At 43.1% G+C, this 26,810-nt stretch overlaps 1 protein-coding gene across 1 annotated transcript in view; it reads right to left on the bottom strand.

Annotated features, from left to right (window-relative positions):
- Positions 1 to 26,810, bottom strand: part of ITGBL1 (integrin subunit beta like 1) — a 209,032-nt gene that overhangs the window by 3,548 nt on the left and 178,674 nt on the right. The window contains exons 8-9 of the mRNA XM_044250051.1: positions 20,837 to 20,953; positions 3,992 to 4,138 (exon numbers count right to left, since the gene is read on the bottom strand). Of these exons, the coding sequence (XP_044105986.1) occupies positions 3,992 to 4,138; positions 20,837 to 20,953 (264 nt within the window). The remainder of the gene's footprint in view (positions 1 to 3,991; positions 4,139 to 20,836; positions 20,954 to 26,810) is intronic.

Below are 26,810 nucleotides of genomic sequence, written 5' to 3'. Positions count from 1 at the left end.
CCCCCTTCTGTGCTTCTTACTGGCTTCCATTCCTGGGGAACCAGCCGCATTTTCTCATGTGTCTTCAAAAGGACTTAAGAAGGGGAAGGAAATGAGATTCTTCTGCCTTCTTCAAAGACGAGACAATGGAAGTACAGACAGGATAAGGGAATTGTCCAGGGCCGCGTGACCCAGAAACAACAGTTATCCCAAGATTTCAGTCTGACCCAGTCTGTTCTTCGATCTTCCTACCGACCCATAATGCCCCTCACGGGAAAAACGTCCATGGAGTTTCAAAAAAGGAGTTGTGTGTTCTCACAGCTCTGACGAGACAGCCACATCGGGGGAGGCAGCTAGAACACTGGGCTAAGGCTGGTGTTTGAGGTGCAGCTGGTACCCTTTCCCTTTCCTGGGGGTGACGAGCCAGGGGTGGAGCAGAGGGGATGACAGGCGGGTGGGCGTGCGCACCGTGACTTCCGTGGCTGACACGGGACGCGCAGGTATCCTTGGGAGAGTTTAAGGAGACACCAATGACATACGACTAGAGTCACTGTCACACCACAGTGGCTTGAAGAGTATTACAGGTGACGACCCGGATCTAAGTGGAAGTTATGATGGGAAAAAGGTCATTGGGTACGCTTGGATCCATAAAAATAAACCCCCCAAAAACAGCCTAATGAATTATGTCACATATTCTGCAACAGTGGCTAAACTCAGGGGAGACCTGGCTCTAAGCTCAACCCTCTGGCTCTTCAGAAACGACTTGAGTCTGAGGGCAAAGCGCCTTCGTTAGCTGTCCTATTACTTAAAGTGCGACTTTCTTTTTCGTTCATCAAGCCTGACAAAATGCTGGAACCTGACATCCCAGCAGGCACTTCTCACTATTGTACTAACTACTCCATCGGTTCTGAAGGTCACAACAATGTATCTTGTTTTAACTTTTTCTATGGAGTGATTTATTGTTTTGGCTATCAATTTGTAAAGAAATAAAACGCTATTTCTTCATCATCTCCTGAGGTGACAACTTTATTCACAGCTCACGGGAAGCGCATGTTCCAGACTTGTCTTGATGGTGGAAATGCTTAGCGGGCGGTGTGGGCCATCACCGGACAGCCATGTCACCTCAGGCTTACTGCTCATGCCCATCCCATGACTGGAGAAAGAGAAAGGCTCCAACTTCCTCTGTGATCATCAGGCGGAAGGGTTTTCGTTTGTAAATCTGACAAAGAGTATATGGAATTCTGGGAAGTCCACGAGATGGAGAAATACACGGCCCTGGTCAAGGCCCCTTTATATCGCCACCATGTTAGGAGACCGTTAGTCTACTCCTGGACTACTTTTTCGGTGGTTCTTGGGGTGAGGGTGGAGTGGCACCTTCCATGGGGACAGGAATAATGGCTGCCCCTCATTCTCTTCTGTACCTATAGTTTCATGATCTCGGTTTTAGCCCCTTTCTTCCTGTATAATCCAGCATGGAACTCTCCAGAACAGGAGAGAAAGCCACAGCCAACTGCTGCCACCAGTAGGAAGGCCCGTCATCACCACGACACCAGTATCAAAAAGTGCAGCTTCCAGGCATATTTCACATTCTCTTCTGAGTTTAATGACTCTAAAACTCTCTACTCACTGAAGGATAAACGTCTTAGACAAGCAGACTTTCAACCCTTCATTGATCTCTGGATATATTTCCATCACCCAAAGCAAACAATTTGAAAAGGCATTAACTCGAGAGAGATCCCTTGTTCTGTTTTGTTTTGAGGAAATGCCTCTGGGTCGATATTTAGTCAACCTATTCTTTTTGCATTTTCTGCATTTACGATGCTGAAAAATAGAGACTCTCCTCAGCCTCCTCGTGGCTTTAAGAAGAACGTTCATTTCTTCAAAAGAAACAACTCCTGTTTGTATGTAATTCAGCGGAGGAAACGACAGACAGATTGGTGTTTGCTGTATGGGTGACCATGGCTTTGCCTTTCTGCCTATAAATGCAGCTGGACCCGACTTAGCCACGGCCTGCTCGTGGACTGTGTTAAGGATTCCTCAGTGCTTCTCGTAAATGTAAATACACGCACACACACATGCGCACGCCCAAAGTGACTGATTTTTAAAGTAAACTAATGTTAAGAGCACACTAATGTTTCAATGTGACAGAAAATCCTCATTTTCTGTAGAGTTTCTGTGAAAAGTTACTATCCTTATTCCAACAATGAAGCCATTACAGAAAACCAACTAAAAAAAGTTGGAAAACCAACTAAAAAAAAAAAAAATCTAAGCTTTAGGGTTCTACCTTTGGAGCTGTACTCAGAAAGAAGAACTCTAATTCAGGTAAGGCTAATCATTGTCACCCTTTGGTTATTTGCAGGACGCTGCCTTCTGATCTGATAACGTTTCTTCCCACCCCCCCACCCCCCCATCTGCTTCCCCTGGAAGGGATAATTCCATTCCCACCTTCTTTTCTGCTTCCTTTGTTAATCTCCTCCTCCACAGTTCCTTCCCCATTTCAGGCTCTCCCAACAGAGCTTAAACCTAAAGCAAGTGTTTCCAGGCATTGAGAGCCCCTGATGGACAGGCTGGTGCTAGATTCATCTGGGAGTTGGAGTGAGAACGAACTGAGTAAGAGAACAGACAGGGAACAAAGTGGTTGCTTGAAGCTCAGCTGATTGCCACCTGCCGGCTACCGTTATGCACCCCCCCCACCGCCACCCCCCCGGCCCCAGGCAGAGCACTGGAAACACAGAGTCTCAAACCCAGCATTCCTGGAAACCAAGGACCAGCACAGTTGTCTGTTGAAATTGAGCAGGTTTCAATTTTCTGCCTTCCTCTCGGCATCACATGGGGTCACAGCATTCCACCGGATTTTATCTTTGCAGCTAAGCCAAAAAGCTTCTCTGAGCCTGATGGCGGAGGCCTTCGGCGGTAGGTAAAGGAACAGCCCCTGAAGCCTCCTTCGTCCCTCCCCAGCCATTCACTGGGCTTCCCTGGGGTAAACAGTGCAGTTTCACCTCCCAGCTGTGGCTTGTCTGAAAAGGGGAGGGGCTAGTGTGGGGCAAGGAGGCCTCTGTGTTGAAGAAGAGGGTCTGGACACACTGTACCATCTAGTCTCAAGAAGGGCGGCTCCCGAACGTTACCGAGAATCTGGTGAGCTTCCAGAGCCTTCCTGGTGTTTTCCTAGGCACTAGCTGGGAGGAACGTGACAGACTCCTAGATGAGCCCATATGCACCATGAGAACAGGATTTTCAAGTCCCTCAAGAATTCACGCTGAAACATAAACATCAAGGTGCCTGAAATTTAATCTGTCAGTGTTCTTTCTCAGAAAAAAAGAAGAGAAAAATCTGTTCTGCTTTATCTGGGCAGGATTGCTATTCTTCCAGAATTTATTTCTGCAGTAAATGTTTGATTGGGATGGTGGCTTCTAGTCAATCAACTTGTGAATTATAAAAACACTGCAGCCTTCATTTTCATTATATATTACACGTGTGTGGTTGGAAAATGAGTGATTTTTAGGCCAAAGAAAGTGACGCCAAAACTTTTAGACCCATAGACTCTTCCTTTCCATGTTTTATGAAACAAAAATCTCACCTTCCCCGCTCTCCTCCCCCACACACCCATCGACATCACCCAGATTCAGACCGTTCGGAAACTTGCGATCACTTTTCTGCAGTTCTGGGCTGCGCTGTTCTCACAGGTGAATTCAACAATTACCCCTCTGCCTTTTGGTGAGGGGGGGTCCATTCACTGCCCATTGTATTTGCTGTCCTTTCTTTTTCATGCAATTATTAATTACATGTCACTCAGCCACGGTGATGGCTCAGGACCTTCTCGCAGGAAGTCCTTCCTACCCATTTCATCGTCTTAGACCCTCACCTACCCCCCACTTCGTGTTGGTTAGCTTTGGAGTCCGAAGTCTGGTAAAGCAGAGGACAGTGTGGTTCTCACTCCTGCAAAGGGACGCGCTGCCGCCCAAACCCTGTGTCAGAACAGGGACCAGGTCCAAGCTCCGGCAGAGATACTCACCCTTCCCCGAGCACAATATGCCATCTGCTGATTCACACAAGCTCTTGCTTTGCTCCTCCGTCATGTTGCACTTGCGCGGGTGCTGGCAGAGCGTCCCGAACCAGCCTCTCTCACACACGCAACGACCGCAGGAACACGTTCCGTGACCTGCGAAGCAACCACAGGGGGTAAGGGAGGGGGTGAGAAGGGGAGACAGCTAAATATCCAGCGGACTCGCAGTTCTTCAGAAAGAAATACCTAAACCACAAGACCCCATTTCCTATCCAGCAAACATGCCTTCCTTCCTACAGAGTCAATTTGACATGTAATTGTTTAAAAGAACATCACAATCGAGTTCCAGATTAACATGCGACATTTGAACATAGCACAGAAGATGGTCTAAGAAAGAAAGGAAGCTTGAAATAAATTAAAATGGAATTGTACCCTCCTTCCTTGATACAAGCCACTTCCTCATTTGCATTTTTATCAGCACGAAGTCTTAGCACGCTTCCTGGTGGCGCACACCCGCGACATCCAGACCAACTTGCAAGGCTAGTCACGTTTCCGTGGCTTGCTGAATTCATTGACTGCCCTCCTATTGTTTACTAATAAAAAACCAAAGGCTAACTTCCATAGGAATGGCATTGTTACTTTATCTGTGTACTCTTCCCTTAATAAGAACTGATGTAATTAAGTCGATTTGGTGTACAGATGTTAACAACAGCATAAGGCTTAGATGCATATCTTTGACTTTATTTTCCCCCTTTTGTTTTTGTCTTTGGTTCCTCCTCCTGGGGAATATTTATTTTTTGATCTATATATCACACCGTATTTAAGAAAGTCACACACCAGCATAAAGTCCATCTAATTGCTTGCCACCAACATCCCATTACATTGTCTCATCTTCTGCTTTCTTATTTTCAACTTTCTTCTTTTACCTGTATGTGCATTACCTGACAACCAGATCTCTTCAAGCAGAACAACCAAAAAACTATTTGTTGGGTAATATTTTACTGACGATGAGCAGAGCAGTTTGCTGGGCACCAGGGGACATGAAATCCAGCATCGCAGACATGATAGGTAGCTTTAAACAATGCATAATTTAAAGGTATACAGTTGGCATTCATGGGCACTTTCTTCTTGAGAAGTTGCTCCTAGAAGGTCTTCATGACCTGGGATCCTCCTCCTTCCAACACTTCTCCTGTGTCTAGTTTTCTGTCTTTTTTTTTTCCTGACCCTATTAATGCGAGTGTCCCCTGACTGTCTATTCTTGGTCTTCTTTTATCTCTCCATAATCTCTCTTTTGAAAACTTCATAAATCACAGGTTTTCAGGTAACGGCAATGATCACGGGACTGTATCACCAGCCTCTAAATTTCTCCTAACGTCCACTCCCGTGACTGCACACTCTGGATCATACTAGCATCCAAACCGGCTCTTCCGGACCCGCATCTACGGCTCTCCTTCCCACAGCTGCTCTTCCCAGGGTCCATTTCTTTTAATGGTGCAACTAGCCTTCCAGCGATCCAGCTCAAACTACCTGAATCACACTTGAATCTCTTATATCCCTCTTCTAAAGAGTTACCAGAATCTATTGAAACTACCTCCAAAATGCCCACCTGTGTCACCATCATCAACTTTTGAGAGACCTTCTGGCAGGTCTTTCTCCAACAGTTGTGCTCCCCATTTCCCATAGCATGACTCCACTCACGTAGAGCCCTGATTGCCAGCCCTGTAAGACCCCCCAATGCTTATGGGATGAAGTTCCCCTACATAGCCTTGCTTACGTTTTAGGCTGCTGAAATACACCCCTGCCCTACTTTTCCAATCTCACTCTCTCTCTTCTCTTCTCCCCTTTCAGATACTTCTTGACTTAAACTGATCTATTCCCTGTTCTGTGTACATTTCCCCAGCTCGCTGAGATAGAAATCCATGCTCCCCACCCTACATAGCCTGGCCATAATAGTTTTCAAAGCTCGGGGTAAGTGACTAAACTTCAGTGAAGATTTTTCTAATAACCCCAAGTGAAGTGCATCCTCTCCTCTGAGTGTCTGTACTACCTTATTTTTCACCTCTGTTGGGAACTTTTTCTTGCACGTTGTGGTATCTAGTTATGTATCAAAGAAACCCATTACTTGATGGTGAATTCCCTGAGAGTAGGAATCAGAGTGCCCAGCACACCGCCTTAGACACAGTGGATCCTCAAACAAAACAAAACAAAAACAAAGACAAAAACAAAACTTGTAGATTGATTTTTTTTTAAAGATTTTATTTATTTATTTGACAGAGAGCATGAGAGCACAAGCAGGAGGAGCAGCAGGCAGAGGAAGAGGGAGCAGCAGGCTCCCAGCTGACAGGGAGCCCGATGTGGGGTTTGATCCCAGGACCCCGGGATCATGACCTAAGTCAAAGGCAGCCTTAACCAACTGAGCCACTGAGGTGCCCCTGAAATCTTTTTTTTTTTTTTGACAAAACCTCCTTTTCATTTTTCACCCACAAATCCCAGCTGAGAACCATAAGCCGAATCAAGGGCACGTTTATAGGTCCTCTGGTTAATTCACTGTCACTGAAGGGCAACGGACAGTTCCTGGATGGCTCTGTTTTATTTTTGTGTTCGGTAGGGTGGAGGGAAGTTAGAACATCAGTGACCCCTAAGAGCTACCTACACAAAAAATAGTTTTTAAATTGACTACATCTTTACTTTCCCAATAAAACAAAAGTCCACTTAAAGTGATTTAAGATGTTAAAAAAAAAAAAAAAGTCCATCTTTGGAGGCTGATAATCTGGGATACAAAAAATAAGAACGAGCTTCTGTGCATCAGTGGCATCCAGCTCAGGACTTTCCAAATGGGTCTCACTGACCCTGGGCTAGTGAGAATTTCCATCAATTTGACATAATTGGAATCATTTAATCTCTATTGCAGTGAAGCCATTCTCCCTTTAACTTAAGATATCATTGAGAATAACCAAATGGCTCCTCACAGCAAGTAATTTAATATAAAATTTATATTCATGGAAATAGGAGATTGTTTTACATTTATTAGCTCATTCATCACATCCTTCCACAAAATTAGGTTGGCATCTAGCCCAGACAATGGTCAAAATGCATTGGTATTTAAATGGTTTTCTTTACCATTGGCATGGCTCTTCTTTACTTCAAATCTTTAAAAAATCTTTTAATACAATCTTTTTAAAATAAATTTTAATGACGTAGGCAACCATTAGAGAAACTATTGTGCACAAGGCATCGTACTAGCTCTACTGTCATGGTTCTTATAGTCCATGAAGGTGCAAAACAAGGACACAAATACACTTGAGCTGTGGGAGAGCGAAAGAGGGCACTAGTATATTCGACAATGAGAACAGTGTTAACTGGAGTAGTCAGAGAAGAGCTGTGTGACACTCAAGGGATAAGAAGCCAAGATAGCCAATGTTCTAGGAAAGCTAATGAAAAGTTCCTGGAATAAGAAAGAGCTTGGCATCTCACAGGCAGTGAAAAAAGGTCACTGTGTTCAAAGAAAATTGAGTAAGAAAAAATGGAATAAATAACAAAGCCAGAGAAATATTTAGGAATGAGAACATAGGAAATTGTCTATTCTTGGTAAGGAGTTTCAATTTTATTCTAGGAAGAATGGGAAATCGTAGAGGATGTTAGGCAACCCAGTGATATGATATGATTTACAATTTGCAATTCAGCTTAGCAGCTGAGTGGGAGAGATTAAGGTGTGTTGGGAGGCACTGAGTATGGGGAAAGCGAGAGAGTTGCAGTTGTCTAAGTGGAAGGTGACGGAGGTGGAGGCCCAGAGAGGAGAGTCGACAGAGGGGGTGGCGCCTATAGGACTTGGCCTTGGATTGGACGTGATGAGTGAGCAAGGACTGGTTTCCTAGCTAGGAAAATATAAATAATGATCTGTTTGTTAGATACGGAAGCTGCAGAAGGGCACGGTTGAGAGGAGAAAATCAGCTCTGCTTTTGAAGCTCATGTGTCTGAGATGCTCTTAAGACTATCAAGTAGAGGGGACCACAGTGGCTCGGTCATTAAGCATCTGTCTTTGGCTCAGGTCATGATCCCAGGATTCTGGGATCAAGCTCCACATGCGGCTCTCTGCTCAGTGGGAAGCCTGCTTCTCCCGCTCCCACTCCCCCTGCTTATGTTCCCTCTCTTGCTGTGTCTTGCTTTCAAATAAATAAACAAATTTTTTTATTATTATTTTTTAAAGACAACCAAGTAGTCAGGTCATGTAAGCAGGTGACACAAGTCTGGTGCTCACAGGTTAGGGCTAGATTATATATGCTGGAATTTCCAAAAATAGATAGCATTTGGAACATTTGGGAGTGAATGAGCATACCTAGGGAGAAATAAATCTTGGGGAACTCCAGTATTTAGGGCTCAGGTAGAGGAGAAGATGGACAGGTAGGAACATGTAGTAAAGAATGAAACAATTTTATAAAATGACAAGGGAGGCTATTCCATAAAGGTGGCCTACTGAGTAGAATGTTCCTGAAAATCAGTTAAAAAGCAAAAAACAAACAAACAAACAAAAAACAAAAAAACAAAAAACCAACATAAGAGCATAAGAGTACTTTCAGTTAGGGACACCTGGGTGGCTCAGTCCCTTAAGCATCTGCCTTTGGATCAGACCATGACCCCAGCGTCCTGGGATTCAGTTCTGCATTGGGCTCCTTGCTCAGTGGGGAGCCTGCTTCTCCCTCTGCCTGCCACTCCCCCTACATGTGCTCTCTGGCAAATAAATAAATAAAATCTTAAAAAAAAAAAAAAAAGTAGTTTCACTCAGCTTTTGCCAGACCAACTCTGTCACTGAGGTCTATGAATGAAACACCCAGGGGTGGCAGACTTATTGCAGCCTAATGCATGTGTACCATTCAGTAAGAACAATGTGTCTGCGGGGAGGCAGAAACCATAGCGATAAGCTATCCTCTTATAATAAGTGTAAACAGATTATTCTAGAGTGAACCTGAGAAAGAGCCAGCCTAATGAGCCATCTGAAGTACACTAAATCGGCCTTCACTTGACTTCCAAGTCTTCTCACTGGTGAGTAATTTTCCATTTGATTTTCACTTCCACAGCCACTCACCTCTCCCAGATACTTAGCTCCGCGCATCTGGTACCCCCGTCCTCACTCTTTCTTCCTATTTGCTTCCCTTCCCCCACACCAAAATATTCATGAAGGATGCTCCAGACTTGTGTTGCCCAATGTATTAGTCAGTAGTCACTCATGATTATTTGAATGTATTAAAATTAAGTTAAGATTTTAAGTGCAGTGTCTCAGGTGCCCCAGTCACATATCAAGTGCCTGAAAGCTCTATGGAGTCAGTGGCTCCCGAGTAAAATGAAGCAGATACATTCCAGTTATCTTTGAAAATTCTGTTGGACAGGGCTGCTCTAGACAAAGACCATTTCCAATGAAATTTACTGGTTCTGAGACACATTTCTTTAAAACACTGCAATGATGTTTCTCAATTAGGAAACTGACCTATGAAAGGATCTAATAGTCTCAGACACTACATATTGCCTGCCCAATATTCTTTTTCCCTTGTTAATATTGGAGGAGGCACTCATTTTTTTTTTCCAGGGAGGTGATAATATACCCATCTGAAAATGTTTGAGTACCCAGGCTCCTTTGGATCTAAGACACAGCTCTAACAAATGAGATACAAGAGAAAATCTTTTGGGTGAGGTTTCCAGGAAAGCTACTATCATCCGAAGAAAATGAGACAGACTCGGCCAGCATGTGCCCTTTGCTGTTTGCCCTTTGCCCTTTTCTCTCCCCTTTTTCTTCCCTAGAAGATGGATATACTGGAGGCTTTCTAGGAGCACGACAGTAAAAGTCATGCTGGAAGGTCGGAAGTGAAGACAGAGGAGTACGGGACATTGATGGCTCTCGAGTAGACCCCTCACCATCCATCCCTGGAGTGACAACCTGCAGATACATTTCTGTGATTTACCTGCAGTTCTGACTGGTACACTTAGGAACTCAGAAAAGAGGACTGTGATGTCATCTGGAGACAATCCCCCTGCTACCCAAGCTAAGAGAGGCTTGGCTTGAGTCCGTGGTTGGAGACCTTTGTCAAGGTCAGCAATCCAGCAACACCTGGGGGTCACTATCCTCATATCCTCAGGCTGCATGTGCTCCTTCAATTTGCAGCTATGAACTAAAGAACTCCCAGAAGAAATGTGAGCTGATTGTGTAATTAAGAGGTGGCTCTTCATTATCCTTTCTTGTTTCTTCAATTGGACCCATGGGCAGCAGCTATTCCAGGAACACAGAGGAAAGAAGAACAGCAATAAGCAGGCCATTTCTTATTCCTGTCCTGGGTAAATGGAGGGCAGGAGGGAGCTCTCTGGTTAAGTTTCTATTAGCCTAAAACAATTAAACATACACGAGCCAACATGTGGATATATTTTCTTCATGAAATTAAATTAAAATTGTGTACACACTTAAAATTGTATACCACTAAAAAGTGAGTGATTCTTAGGATTATCCCTCTGGACAGAGCATGTTTTTTCAGTAGTGACTTATTTCATTAAAAAAATCCACGCACTTACAGATCACATACAGTTTTCATTGTTAATAAAGATGTCTTGAGAAGGTCCGCATGTGGTCTACGATCACTGCACGTGACTCACCAATAACTTAATTAAAGTAGAAGGGTCTTATCTCATACCAATTTTCTGTTTGCCAGTCATTTTCATGACTCATTTTCAGGATGTAATTTTGGTGTAATCAAACCCGAACTACCTAGAATTATGTAATTACTTACATTCACCTTGAGGTACAATTACCAAGTTACCCCCACCCACCGGAGATGGTAAATCATCTTCAGCGTTACTCGTAGGAGGAGATAAGTAGGACTAGTTATTATTTCTCATGTGCCTGCTCATTTGGCAGGCTTATAGATGGGTTTGCTTTCACTCAGTCCTTGTTTGCTGAAATACTCAGGCAAGCCCTGCATGGCTCTCTGGCCACACGCTGGCTCATCTCTCCAGGTGAAAGACCACGCAAACTATGGTCCTGTGTCTGGTGGTGAACAGAGAAAATGACCTACGTGAGTGACTCTCAGTCTTGTTCGCCTCCAAAGCCATGCCAGGTGGAGGAGAGGAGTTTCACTCACTCATACTAGGAAGATTTGTTAACCCCTGGCTCCCACGTGAGGGGAGCAATAAATGCTTTCTACAAAGAGCTGCCACTCCTCCTAGACACAGAACTGATGATTCATATGACGCCAACTTTTTCTTAACTCCCCACAGCTAATGCTTTAAGATATCCAAAACAGATGCATTGTTTTGTCCTCTTCCGAAGACGGACATTTCAATCTTTTGGTTCCCGTTACATGCAGAAGACGTGCATGGATGCCTACTTGGCTGGCAGTCACAGGCACGGTGCATTCCTTATGTCTCCTTCTCACCATAAAGAAAACTGGTGGGTGTTATATCCTTTCCACACACATGGGTGTATCAAGGCAGAGACCAAAGAACCTATGTAAGTTACTACAGCTAGTAGGAAATGGAGCCAGGATCCAAACCCTGGTCTGTCCGAACAGGAGCTTCCCATTCATCTTGCTGTACGGCTCTGCTCACTCAGCTTATTAAAAAAATGACTTCTACTCACTTAAGTCTTTTCTGAAGGAATACAGCAGAGTGCCCCCACACCCACACACACCATAGAATGTGGACTTCCTCTAGAAAAAATATCAAAATACCCACAGAAGATTCATAAACCAAGATTTTTTTAAAAAGTTCTATCCCTCAAAAAATATAGGAAAGCATACAACACAGTATCACCAGACATTATTTTTGAATGATAGATTTATGAGGAATTTTTATTTTGTCCTTTGTATTTTTCATTAATTTTTAGTTGTTTAATGTTAAAAAAATAAAAAATATTTTATAATGCCCAAACATCTAAAGATGAGCAAAATAAAATAGGTGAAGTGAAATAATGTACATTATAAATGATAAATGAATAGTGTAAAAAAATTCCCAAGGATGGATTCAAGAGCAGCTGAGAAAGAGCTCTGATGTAAGAAAATGAAACAAAAGCATTCCTTCAACATAGCAAATATTTTTTCATCTCTGTGCCTTTGCTTAGCCCTCCCAGACCCGAAATGATCTTCACACCCAAGCTCCACATAGCTAAATATTAGCTGTTCAAGATTCAGGTCAAATGCTCATTCCCACCTGAAGAATTCTCTGATTCCAAACTAGGATCTCTGTCTTTTTTTCCTCTGTCCCTTTCTCCCCTTATTTGTGGCCTCATTAATTTTCAATTTATTCAAAGAAAAAAAACTTCTTGGGATCAATCCTTAACCTAAGTTTGAGGATACAATAATGGGGAAGGGGAGGCTCTTACTGTGCCCACGAGAAGGGTATAGATCTGAAGAAGAGAGACATATAAGAACACAGGGAAATGGGGAGATATTATGATGAAGGTATTACAGTATGGAGGAAGTATAAAAGAATTTCAGAAAGGCTGCCTAAAGGAGATAATTTGGAGGATGAGTAGAAGGATGGAAAAATGGTGAGGTATTCAAGGAGAAATGAAGGTAAGGAATACAATGCCGGGTAAAAGGGACAAAATCATAGCACATCTAAATTTCTCCATCTCCATGGTCTTCTATGAAGAAATCATTTTTAAAAAATATGGAGACAATTGGCACCACAAAGTATTGTCTCCTCCATCCAAATACTCAAATCAGAAACTTACTTGGGACTCATCCTTGATCCTACCTGGTCCTTCACTCATCCCTTCATCATGGATTTCTGCAAATGCTGCTCATACTCCTGGGGTAGTGAGGACTCCGCTAAGCCTTCTGGCTGACACGTGGCCCTAGTCTCCCTGGAAGGAAAAGAGGCTGGAACCACATCCTGGCAGGAGGACGGCACCAGGCGTTTCTCCCATGCAAGTCCTTGCAGCCGTTTATGAGGATGACAGCTCAATACAGTGGTATGGGAATTACCTTCTCTTCTGATAACACAGCCCAGATGCCCGGAGATGGGATCCATATGGCACAGATGCTGAGGCTTCCCTAACCTATAGGAAGACTTATGTCCTAAAGGAGCCCAAATCTCTCCTAATGATTCCCTAAGCAGAGTTCCCGGAAACCCCACCGGGGCACGGCACCCTCATCACACATTTAATAGTTCAGCCATACTCCCTCCCAATCTAGTTGAAATTTATCAACCACAGATCACTATTACTAGGAGCAATGTTGTCCGGTTACCTCGGCGTATACTGTCTTCATCTGTTCCCAGGGAACCAGAGTTAGGAGATTAACAGAGGGTCAGAATCTCTTTCAGTAAGGTAAGGGTTTTGTTAGCCTATTGTCCGCATTGTTGGTAATCCCGTCACCAACACATCCAAGTTTTCCATCTGTCCTGTCCTCTACCTAGCTGAACAACCTTCACGTCTCACCAGAACTGCTCTCCTAACCTCCATATTCACCCACCAGCCTCACCAACACACTCCTCCAATGCCTACTTCACCCCACAGCCAGAGGTGCATTTTCAACATAGGGATCATATTACTGCCTTGTGTAACCCCCTTCTGTGGCTTCCGATCATCCTCTGAGTAAAACCTCAAGTCACCAACATGGTTTTTAAAACATGTCACACCCTTCTCCTGTTTGCTTTCCAATCTCCAACCGTCCAGGGTTTCTGGTTCTCAAATGTGCTTGCAGTATGTCACTCTGGCTTTCCCGCAGATTCCTGGTACACACTGTTCTCTGTGACTGCTGTGTCACACCCACCGCTGCACACAGCAGAGTTCTACCCGTCCTGTTAGCACCAACTATGGCAGGCATCGTGTTCAGCTGATTAATATGTGCAAAGCGCATACTATGCACCATGTAGCATTACCCAGATATGGAGAATTAGAGTCTGGGTTAAATCCCCTGATTACGTATGCTCCCACTGAACGAGAGGCTCTGCTTTCAGCACCTCTGGCTCAATGTCATTCCTTTGTCAACATCTGCCCTTCCCCCATGACTGTAAGCTCCGGCAGATTCCCCGCCGAATCTCCAGGGCCAGCAAAGAGTACAGGCTCAATAAACAGTTGCTGAATTAATGAAGAAATAAATGATAACTTCAGATTCAACCAAACAGAAGCTGCAAGAATTTCCCAATGAAAATATTTAATTTGAATTTGAAAAAAAAAAAAAAAAAGAGTCTGGAACTCAGGAGAATGGAGCTAAGAAATCACCTGGAGAGACTGACCTGGAGACGAAGGGGGGAGAGGCTGGTACGGCACGCGGACAGCGAACAGCGGGAAGACATCCAGAAGCCATGTCAAGGGAAATACGAAGATTTACGGGTGGGCTTAGGAAGGGGAACAAGGGCAAGAAATGAAGTGGTTAGAAGAGAAGTGGGAGAAGAAACAGGCGGGACCGGCGTTTCTGAGGCGCGGAGGGGAGACCATTTCCCGGGGGTTTCAGAGTCATAACAGCACCTGTGTTTTATTCTGGTCATTTGGAATGAGTACTGAAAATCACCCAGGATTTGGGCAAGGAGGGTTTATCAGTAACCTCAGGGGGAGTCCGTTATGTGGCATGGCTGGAAGGTAGAGCAGCTTCCACGGGTTTAACATTGAACCAAGAGAAACGTTGTAAGAACACAGGTCAGAGAGAATGGCATCAAGGAGATGAAAAATACTGAGAGCCCCGGCAGGGCTTTACATGGAATAAATATGCAATGAGTATTTGCTGATTAAATTATTATTACGTGCTATGATAAGGTGTTACTAAGTAAGAAGAGGGGTTTTTCTTATGATAATAGATAATTTTAGATACAAAGAAATACAGAAACGTTGGCAATGCATACCATGGCTTAGGGAAACCCCCCTGGCTGGTGTGTCTTCTTCACTGTGCTCTCCCACGCTTGGGGAAAATCTACGAGAAGATCCCCCAGAGAAAGTGCACTGCTGAGTAAGAACCACCGAAAACACTTCTGAGACGCACAGCGGCCACTTGGTTTCAGTAGCTCACTGTCAGGCGTGAGGAGAAAGCCTGCTTTACGCAAAGAGTGAACAGGAAGGGAGCCTGTGTGGCTCAGTGGGTTAAAGCCTCTGCCTTCCGCTCAGGTCGTGATCTCAGGGTCCGGTGATCGAGCCCCACATCAGGCTCTCTGCTCAGTGGGGAGCCTGCCTCCCCCTCTCTCAGTCTGCCTCTCTGCCTACTTGTGAGCTCTCTCTCTCTGTGTCAAATAAATAAATAAAGTCTTTAAAAAAAAAAAGTAAACAGGGGAAAACTTCATTCCATCTAAACCTGAATACCAGAAAGTCACAGCTTTGAATAAACTGTTGGTACAGAAGGAATTAATAAGCAAACATGGAACCCTGTTACACATCCCATAGAGTTGACAGCAGTCCACAGCACAAAATTCTGCCTTCGTCATGTGTCAGTCTCTTTGTATGTGTACATACCAGTAATAATATCTACATGTGTAGATATGTGTGTGCACACATATGTACGTCATATGTGCACAATACTTATATGCTGGGTACTTCAGATGCATTAGCTCATCTACTCTTACAGCACCCTATTAGAGAGGTATATTATGACTATCATTTTATAGGTGAGAAATGGAGGTTATGGAAACTATCTCAAATACTATTAGTAAGTGGCAGAGCCAGGGTTGCGGGGGGGGGCTCCCAACTGTAGTCTTTTTTTTTTTTTTTTAATTCTTTTTTTTTCCAATTTATTTATTTTCAGAAAATCATTATTCATTATCACCCAGTGATCCATACAAGCCTTGCCCTCTATAATACCCACCACCTGGTACCCCAACCTCCCACCCCCCCGCCACTTCAAACCCCTCAGATTGTTTTTTAGAGTCCATAGTCTCTCATGGTTCACCTCCCCTTCCAATTTACCCAAATTCCTAACTACTGTACTGTATTGCCATTTGTATTTCTAAGTATTAAAGCACATTTACATAAAGCTTCATGGAGGAACTTGTGATCTCATCATTTGGCTTAGTATGCTGTATACCTTAATCTTAAAGTGACTATAGATTCAAACATGTTAATTAATGTCATGTCTCTTATATATTCTTTCCAGAGAACAGCTGAGATATAGATGAAATTCAAGGTTATAAGAACCAAGGCTCGAGTAATTCCTCCCTTGAAGTAGTGCTCAGAAAAGACACAAATTAAAATCACAGGACCTTTATTAGCTGGCCCAAAGAAATCACACTCTGAGCCCAAGTGCAAAACTATGGTGGGAGGGAATGTTCCCAGTGAGAACATGAATTACATCTGATTCTCATTATTTGCTAATCCCGTATTTGAGAATTTGCTTACTCACTAAAATGTTTTTGTATTCCCTGAAATCAATATTCGTTTAAGTTTTCCAGGTCCTTGGGGCAGGCAGGCTGAACGGGTCACACTCCCGGCTAAGGTCAAAGAAGATCCCCCCGGTCTCTTGATTCAGCTCTCACACTGTAATCAAGTGTCCTTTCTGCAGTATGTTTAGTCTTTGCTTGTAACTGTTTTGTGCTTTTTGCTGATGATTTTGGTGTTTGAGATGGCCCCTAAGTAGAGTGCCCAAGTGCCGCCTCGCATACCTAAGAGCAAAAAGGCCGTCTTGTCCCTTACAGAGAAATCATCTGCTACATGATCTCCATCCCGGTGTGGGTTACAGGGCCACTGGCCGTGTGTTCCACGTTAACATGACACAAGGTGACTCTAGACAGAAACATACATAATACAAGGGCATGTACTGATCTGCTAATGAAAATCCTCTGATTAGAGGCAGGAACATGGCCCCGTATTTCTCTTAGGAATAAGAGAAATAATTTGGTGTTCACAGCAACTTCATAAACTATAATCACCATGAGGAAGAAGAAAAGAGAGAGTCTTGTCGAGGAATCATATCAGAGTGCATGTGTGGACTCCAAGTTCTATGCAGCTTTCCGAGCTGTATGTTACCCAGGATAAGCCACTGACGGGGACACATCTCTCCCTCTCCCTCTCCCTCCTGGAACGATCCTTCCCCAAGCAAGAGGAATGACCATCAGGAATGAAGATTCACAAATAAATGACAAGAAAAGCAAAAAAATACTGACTAGAATCTGTAATGACGCGTGCCTCGGCCCTAGTGAGGAACAGGGGGCAGAATGTAATGGTCTGCCCTGTCGCCTGGGCTGGTCAGCTCAGGGAGCTTGGATGAAGCAGAAGGGGATTAGAGAAACAAACCATGGTTACCTATAGACAATCTTAAAATACCAGTATCATCCTAATCCCAAATCTCTCAAGCACATTATTCAACTATTAAAATGGAATTATGCAGATTGTAAGTTTTTTTTTTTTTTAAGAAAAATTTCCAAGACTTTTCCCCTTTACATACTTGAAAAGTATTCAGAGACCTTTGGTGGAGAAAACTTTTCGATAAAATTTAGAATAGGAAAGTAAATGCATAGGTGTTTACTTAGAGCTGGTTGCTAAGATTTAAGAAAAAGAACTGAGGGAATGCATCCGATTCCAGTGATCAGAGACGCTGTGCAAATCTGGCTGCACCTGTCTGCTGCTGGCGGGGCTGGGCCACCAAGGAGAACACAGGAGCAAGAGCGACATTCTCCCCAAACTTGAAAAGGCCTTTGTCCTCTGATTAAGTTCCATGATACCATCTCTATTCAGTAAGATCAACCCCCTAAAAATTAATTTCTCGCTGTATGAGTAAGGATCCCCCAAATTATAAGCAAGACCACAGCATAGACCTGTCTGCCTGCCTACAGCTCTCGTGTCATCATCCTGTCTAAAGAAAGGTGGGACGGGACGGTTGGTAAAATCTAGACCGTATTAAAGAGTAAGACTGTGCCGGTGTGTCTACTGCACCATCCAGAGAAGATACTCGGATCAGCGGGCATGAGAGTTGTAATCCTTCGGCAGATGACATTGTGCCCACCAATACTGTCCTTACTGTTTGGAGGACTTCCACCTAGTGCCCCCTGGAGTTCTCTACCCCAAGGTCTTGCCCAGCCAGAGAAGCCTGCTCTGAGATCACGTGAGTACCTTAGAGGCCTGCTAGGTATGGCAGGGGAGCTAATGCCTCCTAGAAGCCGTCCTCAGCCAATGAGTGACGGATAAATAAGAATTGTGTGCTGTCCCCGAGCTCCCAGAGTTTCACCTCCTGTCCTCGGATCCAGGTCCAGGCGCCCATAGCGGTAACAGGGTTGATAACACAAACGTAACTGAGGCCTCCGCGGTCCCACTCTCCTACCAACATCTCCTTCACCTTCCCAATAAATTACGTCCGTTCAAATCCTTATCTCAGAATCTTACTTCCCACAGAGTTTCTTTCTACAAAGCGTTCTCGTTTCTGGTACAATTGTATTTTTCACTGTATATCAAATAACCGGTTTTCTGCTTTATGCATTGGTCTTTTATTAGCTTCACTAGTGGATATCAGTTCCCCCTAGGGCAATAATTCTGAGTAGATGGACAAAATACAGAGTGTAGACAAGCAGAGGCAAGAATTAGTCTTTAAAAAAGAAAAAATGAGGGACACCTGGGTGGCTCAGTTGGTTGGGCGGCTGCCTTGGGCTCAGGTCATGATCCCAGCGTCCTGGGATCGAGTCCCACATCGGGCTCCTTGCTCGGCAGGGAGCCTGCTTCTCCCTCTGCCTCTGCCTGCCACTCTGTCTGCCTGTGCTCGCTCGCTCTCTCTCCCTCTCTCTCTGACAAATAAATGAATAAAATCTTTTTTAAAAAAAATGATTACTTTGTGAGATAGTCTCTCGCTTACCTAGTCAATGTTTGCTCTCTTCTAGCATGGAGCGAGACAGATATGTTGTCATGGCTGAGCTCCTCCCCGAAGTTGGAGAACGAGAGAGACATTCACTGGGGGAAGAGTTTATCTAATGTTATGGGTTTGCCGATGTAACAGGTTTCTAGAATACCAGCCCTTTCAACCGAGTTACCAAGGCAGATGGGCAAGGAGACCCATGGGAGGTAGACACTCCCTGTGAGGGCCATGGTGATGCTCGTAAGAGCAAAGACAGGTCTGCAGTATGTTCTACCTGCCAGGTGGGTTTTGAGTATCACTGTAAGAGTTAAATGAGTTGGTAAACATAATCATAAAGGAACATAAACAAAAAAGAGAGAGAGAGAGAAAGAGACTATTATCTACTCAGATATTTCCGCTAAATACCACTGAAGAAAAGAATCCAAGGGCGCCTGAGTGGCTCAGTTGGTTGGGCAACTGCCTTCAGCTCAGGTCACGGTCCTGGAGTCCCGGGATCGAATCCTGCATCGGGCTCCCAGCTCCATGGGGAGTCTGCTTCTCCCTCTGACCTTCTTCGCCTCTCATGCTCTCTCTCACTGTCTCTCTCGCAAATAAATAAATAAAATCTTTAAAAAAAAACCAAAAACAGAACAAAACAAAACAAAAAACCAAAACAACAACAAAAAAAGAATCCAAGCCAAAAAGAATATTGACAAAAAGTCAAAACATTTTGAGGTCACCCTGGGGAAAACCGTGGTGCCGAGAAAGATCTGGGAACGGAAGGACAGCTCAAATCCTCGGGCTGCAGTTTTCAGTCTGGAGACCTAAATGCCTCCAGCTTCATTCCCTGTTCATCTGTGACCTGAAGAAAGCAGGAGCAGTCTCTCGGGCTGTGGGAGACAGGCAGCCGGCACAAGACCTATTTTCTTAAAAAGGGAGGCGGGGGGTCTTTTCCTTAGGCTTCCGGAGAAAGGAAAGAAAAACGTATGTTTGCTCAAACAGCCAGTGTTTTATAGTTGGAATGAGAGAGCACAGAGCGACATGCATGGGTGTGAGACAGAGGGCATCCCCGCCTTCCTAAGTTGGAGACGCATTTTGATTTTTTCCCAATAACAGCCCCCAATTACATTATGATCATTATCTGAAGAGACACCGAGTATGTTACTAAGTAAGCTCGGGCACCCAGTTCACAGGACAGCCCCGGTCTGCGCACCTCGCCCCAGCCAAAGGAAGACTCAAAAGACTGAAACAGGAGAGTGATGGCTGCCCACCCCCTTGACTGGACGCAGCTCCGCACACACGGCACATTCAGCCTCGGGACTCTGTGCTGCCTGACCACTTTCTGTCTCAATCTCTCCCTGCAGTTTTGTTTTTTTTTTTTAATTTATTTTTACAGTCCTTCAGCTCCTGTTGGGTCTCTGAGCCATCATGGAAATGGAGTTTTGTGTGTGTGTGATTTTGTAAGTGAACTTTGAGTGTAATCAATCATACTGCCTTTTTTTTTTTTTTTTTCATTTTGGTAGGTAATACCTCCTTCCCCCACCAGTTTTTATTAAGAGACTAATAAACATGTTCAGCTGATCAGCTGTAGCAAAACCTGTCACCATCTTCACAGGACCTAGTGTAATTTCAGTGACCCTCTGTGGCCGGCATACAGTATATTTTCCCAGAGCCCGCAATCAAGCGTCTAAGAAGATACAGATCATGCAAACCTCATTATATACTGCTTTTAGGTCTAATTGGATATTGCTTTAAGTTTACCTTCTTTTTAACAGAGTTTCCTTTTTATTTTTTTTTTAATTTACTTATTTATTTATTTATTTGAGAGAGGGAGAGAGAGTATATGAGCAGGAGGAAGGGCAGAGAGAGAGAGAGAGAGAGAGAATCCCAAGCAGAGTCCCCAACTGCAAAGCCCAGCAAGGACTCATCTCAGGACCTTGAGATCAGGAGCTGAAACCAAGAGTCAGACGCCCAATTGAGCCACCCAGGTGCTCTGGAGTTGGAAGAAAGGAAGGAAGGAAGAAGGAAAGAAGGGAAGGAGGGAGAGAGAGAGGAAGGCAGGCAGGCAGAAAGCAGGCCACCCTGGCGGCAGGCGGGCAGCAGGAGGCAGAGAGCGGGAGGCGCTCACCCGCACAGACGACGCCGTCCAGGCCTTCACAGCGGCGGTCGTCACACTCGCACGTTTTCCCGTACACCCTGCGGTCCCCCGGAGGGTAGCAGGTGCACTTGCCACACTCGCATTTACCTGCAAAACAGGGAGAGCGCAGGGCTTAGAAGCGTCCTAGAATCAGCCCCACTTTCCAGGCACACACGCACATGGTGAAGCCCGTTCAACAGTTCGGCGAGTAACTTTTCTTCCCGGACTCTGGTGAGCGGACGCCCAAGAACAAGAGCCACGGAAGCCCGGCGGGGGGGGGGGAGTGAAGTGACACTCGTTTCATTCATTTTTGAAGACTAATACAGTTACGAATCCCTCTGGGTATTTCCTATTTAACTTCACTTGATGATACCACATGGTATATATAATTTAGTATAATGTCATTTAAAAAAATGTCCTACTGGCCACATAAGGGAAAAAAAATGCTCACAGGTACATTTCAAGGCAATGTTTTATGGCTATTTATGGACGCCAGTTTTACAATTTATAGAACTCATTTTACCATGGAATGCTTACCAAAGTGCACGACCTAAATACCCTTATTGCTCTTGGCTCAAAATTTTAAAGTATAAGCCTTTTTTGGAATGAGCTGGGTTCACAGTTTGGGAATTCCTTAACTATGGTCATTATGGCTGTCATCATTACTTCTTGGGCTGTAACTATGTGTCAAACACTATAATTCTTCCCATTCCATCCTTTTGTTTGCACCATTCCACTCACTGACGAGCACTATCACTATCATTTTACTAAACAGGAAACAGACACACACGGAGGCCAAGTTCCTTTCCATGGCGAACCAGCTCATAAGGAATAGATTCAAAATTTATATCCATCCTCATTAACCTTAAAGTTTGTGCACTTAACCATGAGGCCAGCCTGCATCTTAATATACCCAACTCAGCAGCACGAGGCTATGAGAAAGAAAATTCCTTCTGCCTGTGGAGCTGGCGCTGGCTTGGCAGACATTCATCTGGGTGACTACCCTGAGACATCTGTTACTCTCTGTCATTAGCCCAACCGTCGTAATGACACACCCACTGAAATGATCATAAGACGCTTCGGGGCTGACCCTGCAATGTTGTTAGTCGTTCTGTGCTGCATTTGTATCTTGTTAAAGAAATTCCAAGTTGGTAGATGATGGAAGAAAGGAAAATTAGTATTTAGAATCATATAATTCCAGAGCTGTAATTAAAGATAATCTAATGCAGTAATTCATAATCTTTTCTGGCAGAAGTGGTGGGGTCACAGTCCCTTTGAGAATCTGGTGAGAGACACCACAATGGACAGTGTGGTTTTGCCTGCTCCTCGGCCAGCCTCTCTCCGCCGTTGGAGACAGGCCCAAGTTCAGCGGGAGGCAGAGTCCCTCTCTATCCCCGGTGACACTCCCTCTTCCTATGTCCTGGTGGACAGAAGAGGGACACATCAGACACTGTTGGCCAGGGCTTTGCTTCTTGAGGCTGAAAGTGAAGACACAGGGTCTGTGGCAGGAGCACCCCAGCAACAGCACAGCGGTGAGTGTCCAGGAGCGGAGGAGCTCGGCACTAAGTAATGGCGGCAGGGCGAGTTGTTGGCAGGGCCTGGCCTGGGGCGCTGCCTGACCTGGGTGTCTACACTTGCACTCTGTGCCTGAACCTTTCGCATAAAATCCTCCTCCGTCCCCGTCAATGAAGGTGGTCTCTGTCTCCACAGACAAGAACTCTAGCTGGTAGACCTCAGATCTCTCCTTGGAAAAATATAGCCGCACACGTTTATATTTTTGTACAATGTCAGGAGGATCCATGACTCCCCACAGTTTATTTAACAGATGAGGAAACGCAGCCAAGCTGAGGCTGAACGATCTAAGGCCTGCGAAGTAGACATCAGCAGGGCTGGTGATGGAACCCATTCTTCTGAGCCCCAGGGACTTTCTGGTGCCCACAAACTTACTCGTCCTCATCATGGTGTGTGTGTGTGTGTGTGTGTGTGTGTGTGTGTGTGTGTGTGAATGACAACAGAAACCCAGACTGTGGAGACACAGAGACTAACCCTACAACCATCAGCAGTACAACCATGTGTGGCTAACGAGTCCTTCATGTGCAGATATGGGACACATGAACCACGTTGTTCCTGAAAGGGCATGCAGTCCTAGTTATCAAGTCAAGATAGATTTTTAAGTTTGAGGGTGTATGTGTTTTTGGTGACAATTTTATTAACATTTGAAGGCATTCAAGAAGTTTCTCGGATATAAGTATTATTGGTTTCTGTGCCTCTTTGGAAAGGATAATCTGATTACTGGCACATGCGGGGGCACCTAGGTGGTGTAATCAGTTAAGACTTTAGGTTTCAGCTTAGGTCATGATCTGAGGGTTGTGAGATCAAGTCCCATGTCGGGCTCCCAGCTGATTGTGGAGCTTGCTTGGGATTCCCTCTCCTTCTCCATCTGCCCCTGCCTACAGCTTACCCTCAAGCTCTCTCTCAAAAATAAATAAATAAATAAATACATAAACAAATAAGTAAACAGTGGCATATGTGTTCAAATATCTACATTTCATTGTTTTCATTATGGATAGTTTGTCTTATATTTCTTCTATAAAGTTAGATTGCAAAGTGTTCATGTTGGATCTTAGGTCCATTTTTTTCCCCTAATAGATTTTAATTCATGTATATTTTTCAAATATCAGAGTATAATTAACCATTTTAAAATTCTAGGTGTTTATTTATTTATTTATTTAATTTGGTCATGTATCTGCCAGAGTTTTAAAAAGCTACATTAAGCCAACTAATAGCCAACTATTAGTTACTTTACAGATACGGCTCTGATATAGTTTATAGGCTGTAGTTGCTTCATATGCAAAGACAAAAAATCATAAATCAAGACAGGCTAATGTATTACAGATAGAAAGCTAAAGAAGAGTAAATTGTTCTTATAGTCCACATTTTAAATTGCATTATTTTGCTGTCTTAGGTCACCACTTTGGTCTAGTCACTACCACGACATATACTTGCCAGGTAAATGTCTACTCGTCTTTCAAGATCCAAAGTCCATTTCACCAAATCCATGATTCTTGCATCCTCCTACTCACATGCCTTCACAACTACAGCAGAATCAACTGCCTTCTCATGTGTCCTCAGGATGTTTGAATCAGTATTTATTGAACAGATGCACTAAATAATAATCACATGTAAATGGTTTAATAATAACATTCCCATGACACATAGGATGTTTCTTCCAGAATACATATGCTTTCCCAATTACCAGAAAGCCTTCATCTGTGTTTCCCACAGTTACATCAATGAAATCTGTCCCACAGCAAGCTCGTCATCTTAATTTACAAACATACTTCTCTTCCTATGTCTTGTTATCGGGAGAAAGTCACCATCATTTGATCTGTCGCCAAATCTTAAAAATACCTGATAACATAGTGGATTCCTTCCTTCTTTCAATGGGCTATTCTTCTCCTTCCAATATGAAATTTCATGAGATCCACTTTTTAAATTTAAATTTGATTAATTAACATACAGTGTATTATTAGTTTCAGGTGTAGAGTTCGGTGATTCATCAGTCTTACATAACGCCCAGGGATCATTACATCACGTGCCCTCCTTAATACTGCCCCTCACCCAGTGAGCCCCCCACGCCTCTCCTAGAGATCCACTTTCTTAAAACATGTCTGTGATTATGTAACTGCCTTTCATGTGATAGTCACACATAGTCCTTCAAGGCAGAGATCAAATTCCTCAGCAGAGCTCTCCACACCTGCTCCAACTCACCTGTCAAAGCAGATATTTGATGTTCACAGTGCACTCATGTTCAGAGACTTTGCTTTTTGCTGCATTTCTTCTCTTTGCTGTGAGCTCTACCACTTTCTCTGCACAAGCGGACCCACTATTCAACAGCCAGCTCAGATCTCCTCACCTCTATGAAACCTTCCTTGTCATCCCTATTCGGTTCCCTGGAACATGTGTGCTTCCTCTCTGATCCCACGGTAATTTGTTCACACCACTGGTAGATTACTGAATGCAAGCTTTATACTGCATAAACACATGCTTGGATCTGACCACAAATACTTAACTCTGTGATCAAGGCTGACAGTAAGATTTGTGTCCTGTTGTCTCTGTTGGTAGAGTAGGAAACCCTGACATACAGATTTATTGTCTTTTTTTTTTTTTAATAAGAAATCGAGTCCAATCTCTTTTCTTTATTTGCTAAATGATATTATTATTTCAATGACTGTTTTAGCGTTGTGAGCTATAAATCTGTCTTCTCAAATGACTATCAATATTCATATAAATAAGAATGTAGGATAATGGAAGTTTTCAGGTCTAGCACTAATAAGTGCTATTTTATTTAACAAATTGAGAGGAAAATCTAAAGAAAGGTATGCTCAAAGAAATAAAAGCAAGCCAGGTAATTTTTGAAAAGATAATCCAGAGACAGATGGAAAGGACAGAAATAACTATCTAAGAAATGAATTCAGTCAACATCATTAATATCATCCAACCAAAACTTAGGTGAACTTTATACTGAGTCTCTCCATTCTTATTAAATTTTTAGAAAGCAGATAATCTTTAAGCACACACAAAAATTCAGTCCAATGATATCATTTTATAAGGGACTGAAATCCCTGTGAATTAAATTTTAAGGCTTTGACATAAGCAAAGAGTAATGAACTAAGATAGATATCAAGATATCGACTAAGGTAGATATAAAAAATGTTCTGATTTTAAAAGATTTTACTTAAATATTTTAAATTTGACACTTCCTTAAAATACAGAAAAAACTAAGTGAAGAATGACAAGCTGCAATTCATTCCTAAGCACAACTAGTCATTTTAGCAAATAAAATATAACTCACTTTAAATATCATCTTTAATTTAAATTTTCTTACACTCCCTAAGAAAGCTAAATATCTTTAAAACACGTTTGCCTTGAAGTACATTTTCCCCTAAGTACCAGATTAAAATTTAAAACCCTAATGCACTTACTCCAAAATAGTTCTCATACGAAATTCAGCAAACATGAAAAATTTCTTTTGTGCAAAATACTTGATCAGATATGAGAGTTTAATTCTAAACAAGAGTTATATAAGTCTATAATTTCTGCTATCCCATATAACTTACTTCATTTCACTAGGCATCAACTCCAAATAAAAGTGTTAGAGAATGATATTTCCAAATATCACACACATAATTATTTTGAGCATTATTGGCAAAATTTACTACTGTTATTATGTTATTGTTATCATTGTTATTGTTATTATGAAACTGAAAGGTCAAAATTTTTTAATATTTGTTTTAACATAAAATTCACATGGTCTGTAGACATTTGAAAAGATATTCCTTTCTTAATCATATGGGAAATGCAAACTAAAACCACAATAACATTCCATCCCCAACTAATCAGATTAGCCAACTTTAAAGAACTAAGTTTTGGAAATGGTCTGGAAACACAGGCCATATATTTTATAACTGGTGAAAATGCAAGTTGGTAGAATATTCTGGAACAGTGCTTAGCATTATCTAGTCAATATGTTTAATTTATGAACCAGCAATTCAATTCTTGGTCATATTCTCTGGAGAAAAGTATACTTGTTTGTACCAGGAAATGTTCCAGAACAATCATAACAATGCTATTCCTTATAGTCTCAAAGGGGGGCTAAAATGTTCATCGATAACAGAATATATTAACATCAGTTATATTCTTAGGTGGACCACTGCGTTAGAGTGAAGGGAGCACGGCTCCTTGCTACATCATGCCTAAATCTTCAGAACATAATGTAGAGTGCAACAAGTCAGACACAAAATGGTGTATATTTTTTTGAAATATTTCAAAACAGATAAGTCCAAACACTCCAATGTTTGGGAATGTATATGTAGGTGGAAAATTTGAAAGAAAGGCATAGAACACCTAAAAGTGAGAATAATGGTAATCTTTTCAGAGGAGGTTATATGTGATAATTGAGGCA

Source organism: Neovison vison, chromosome 5 (genome assembly GCF_020171115.1).
Source record: "Neovison vison isolate M4711 chromosome 5, ASM_NN_V1, whole genome shotgun sequence".
Lineage (NCBI taxonomy): Eukaryota > Metazoa > Chordata > Mammalia > Carnivora > Mustelidae > Neogale > Neogale vison.
This window is presented reverse-complemented; position numbering and strand designations above follow the sequence as displayed.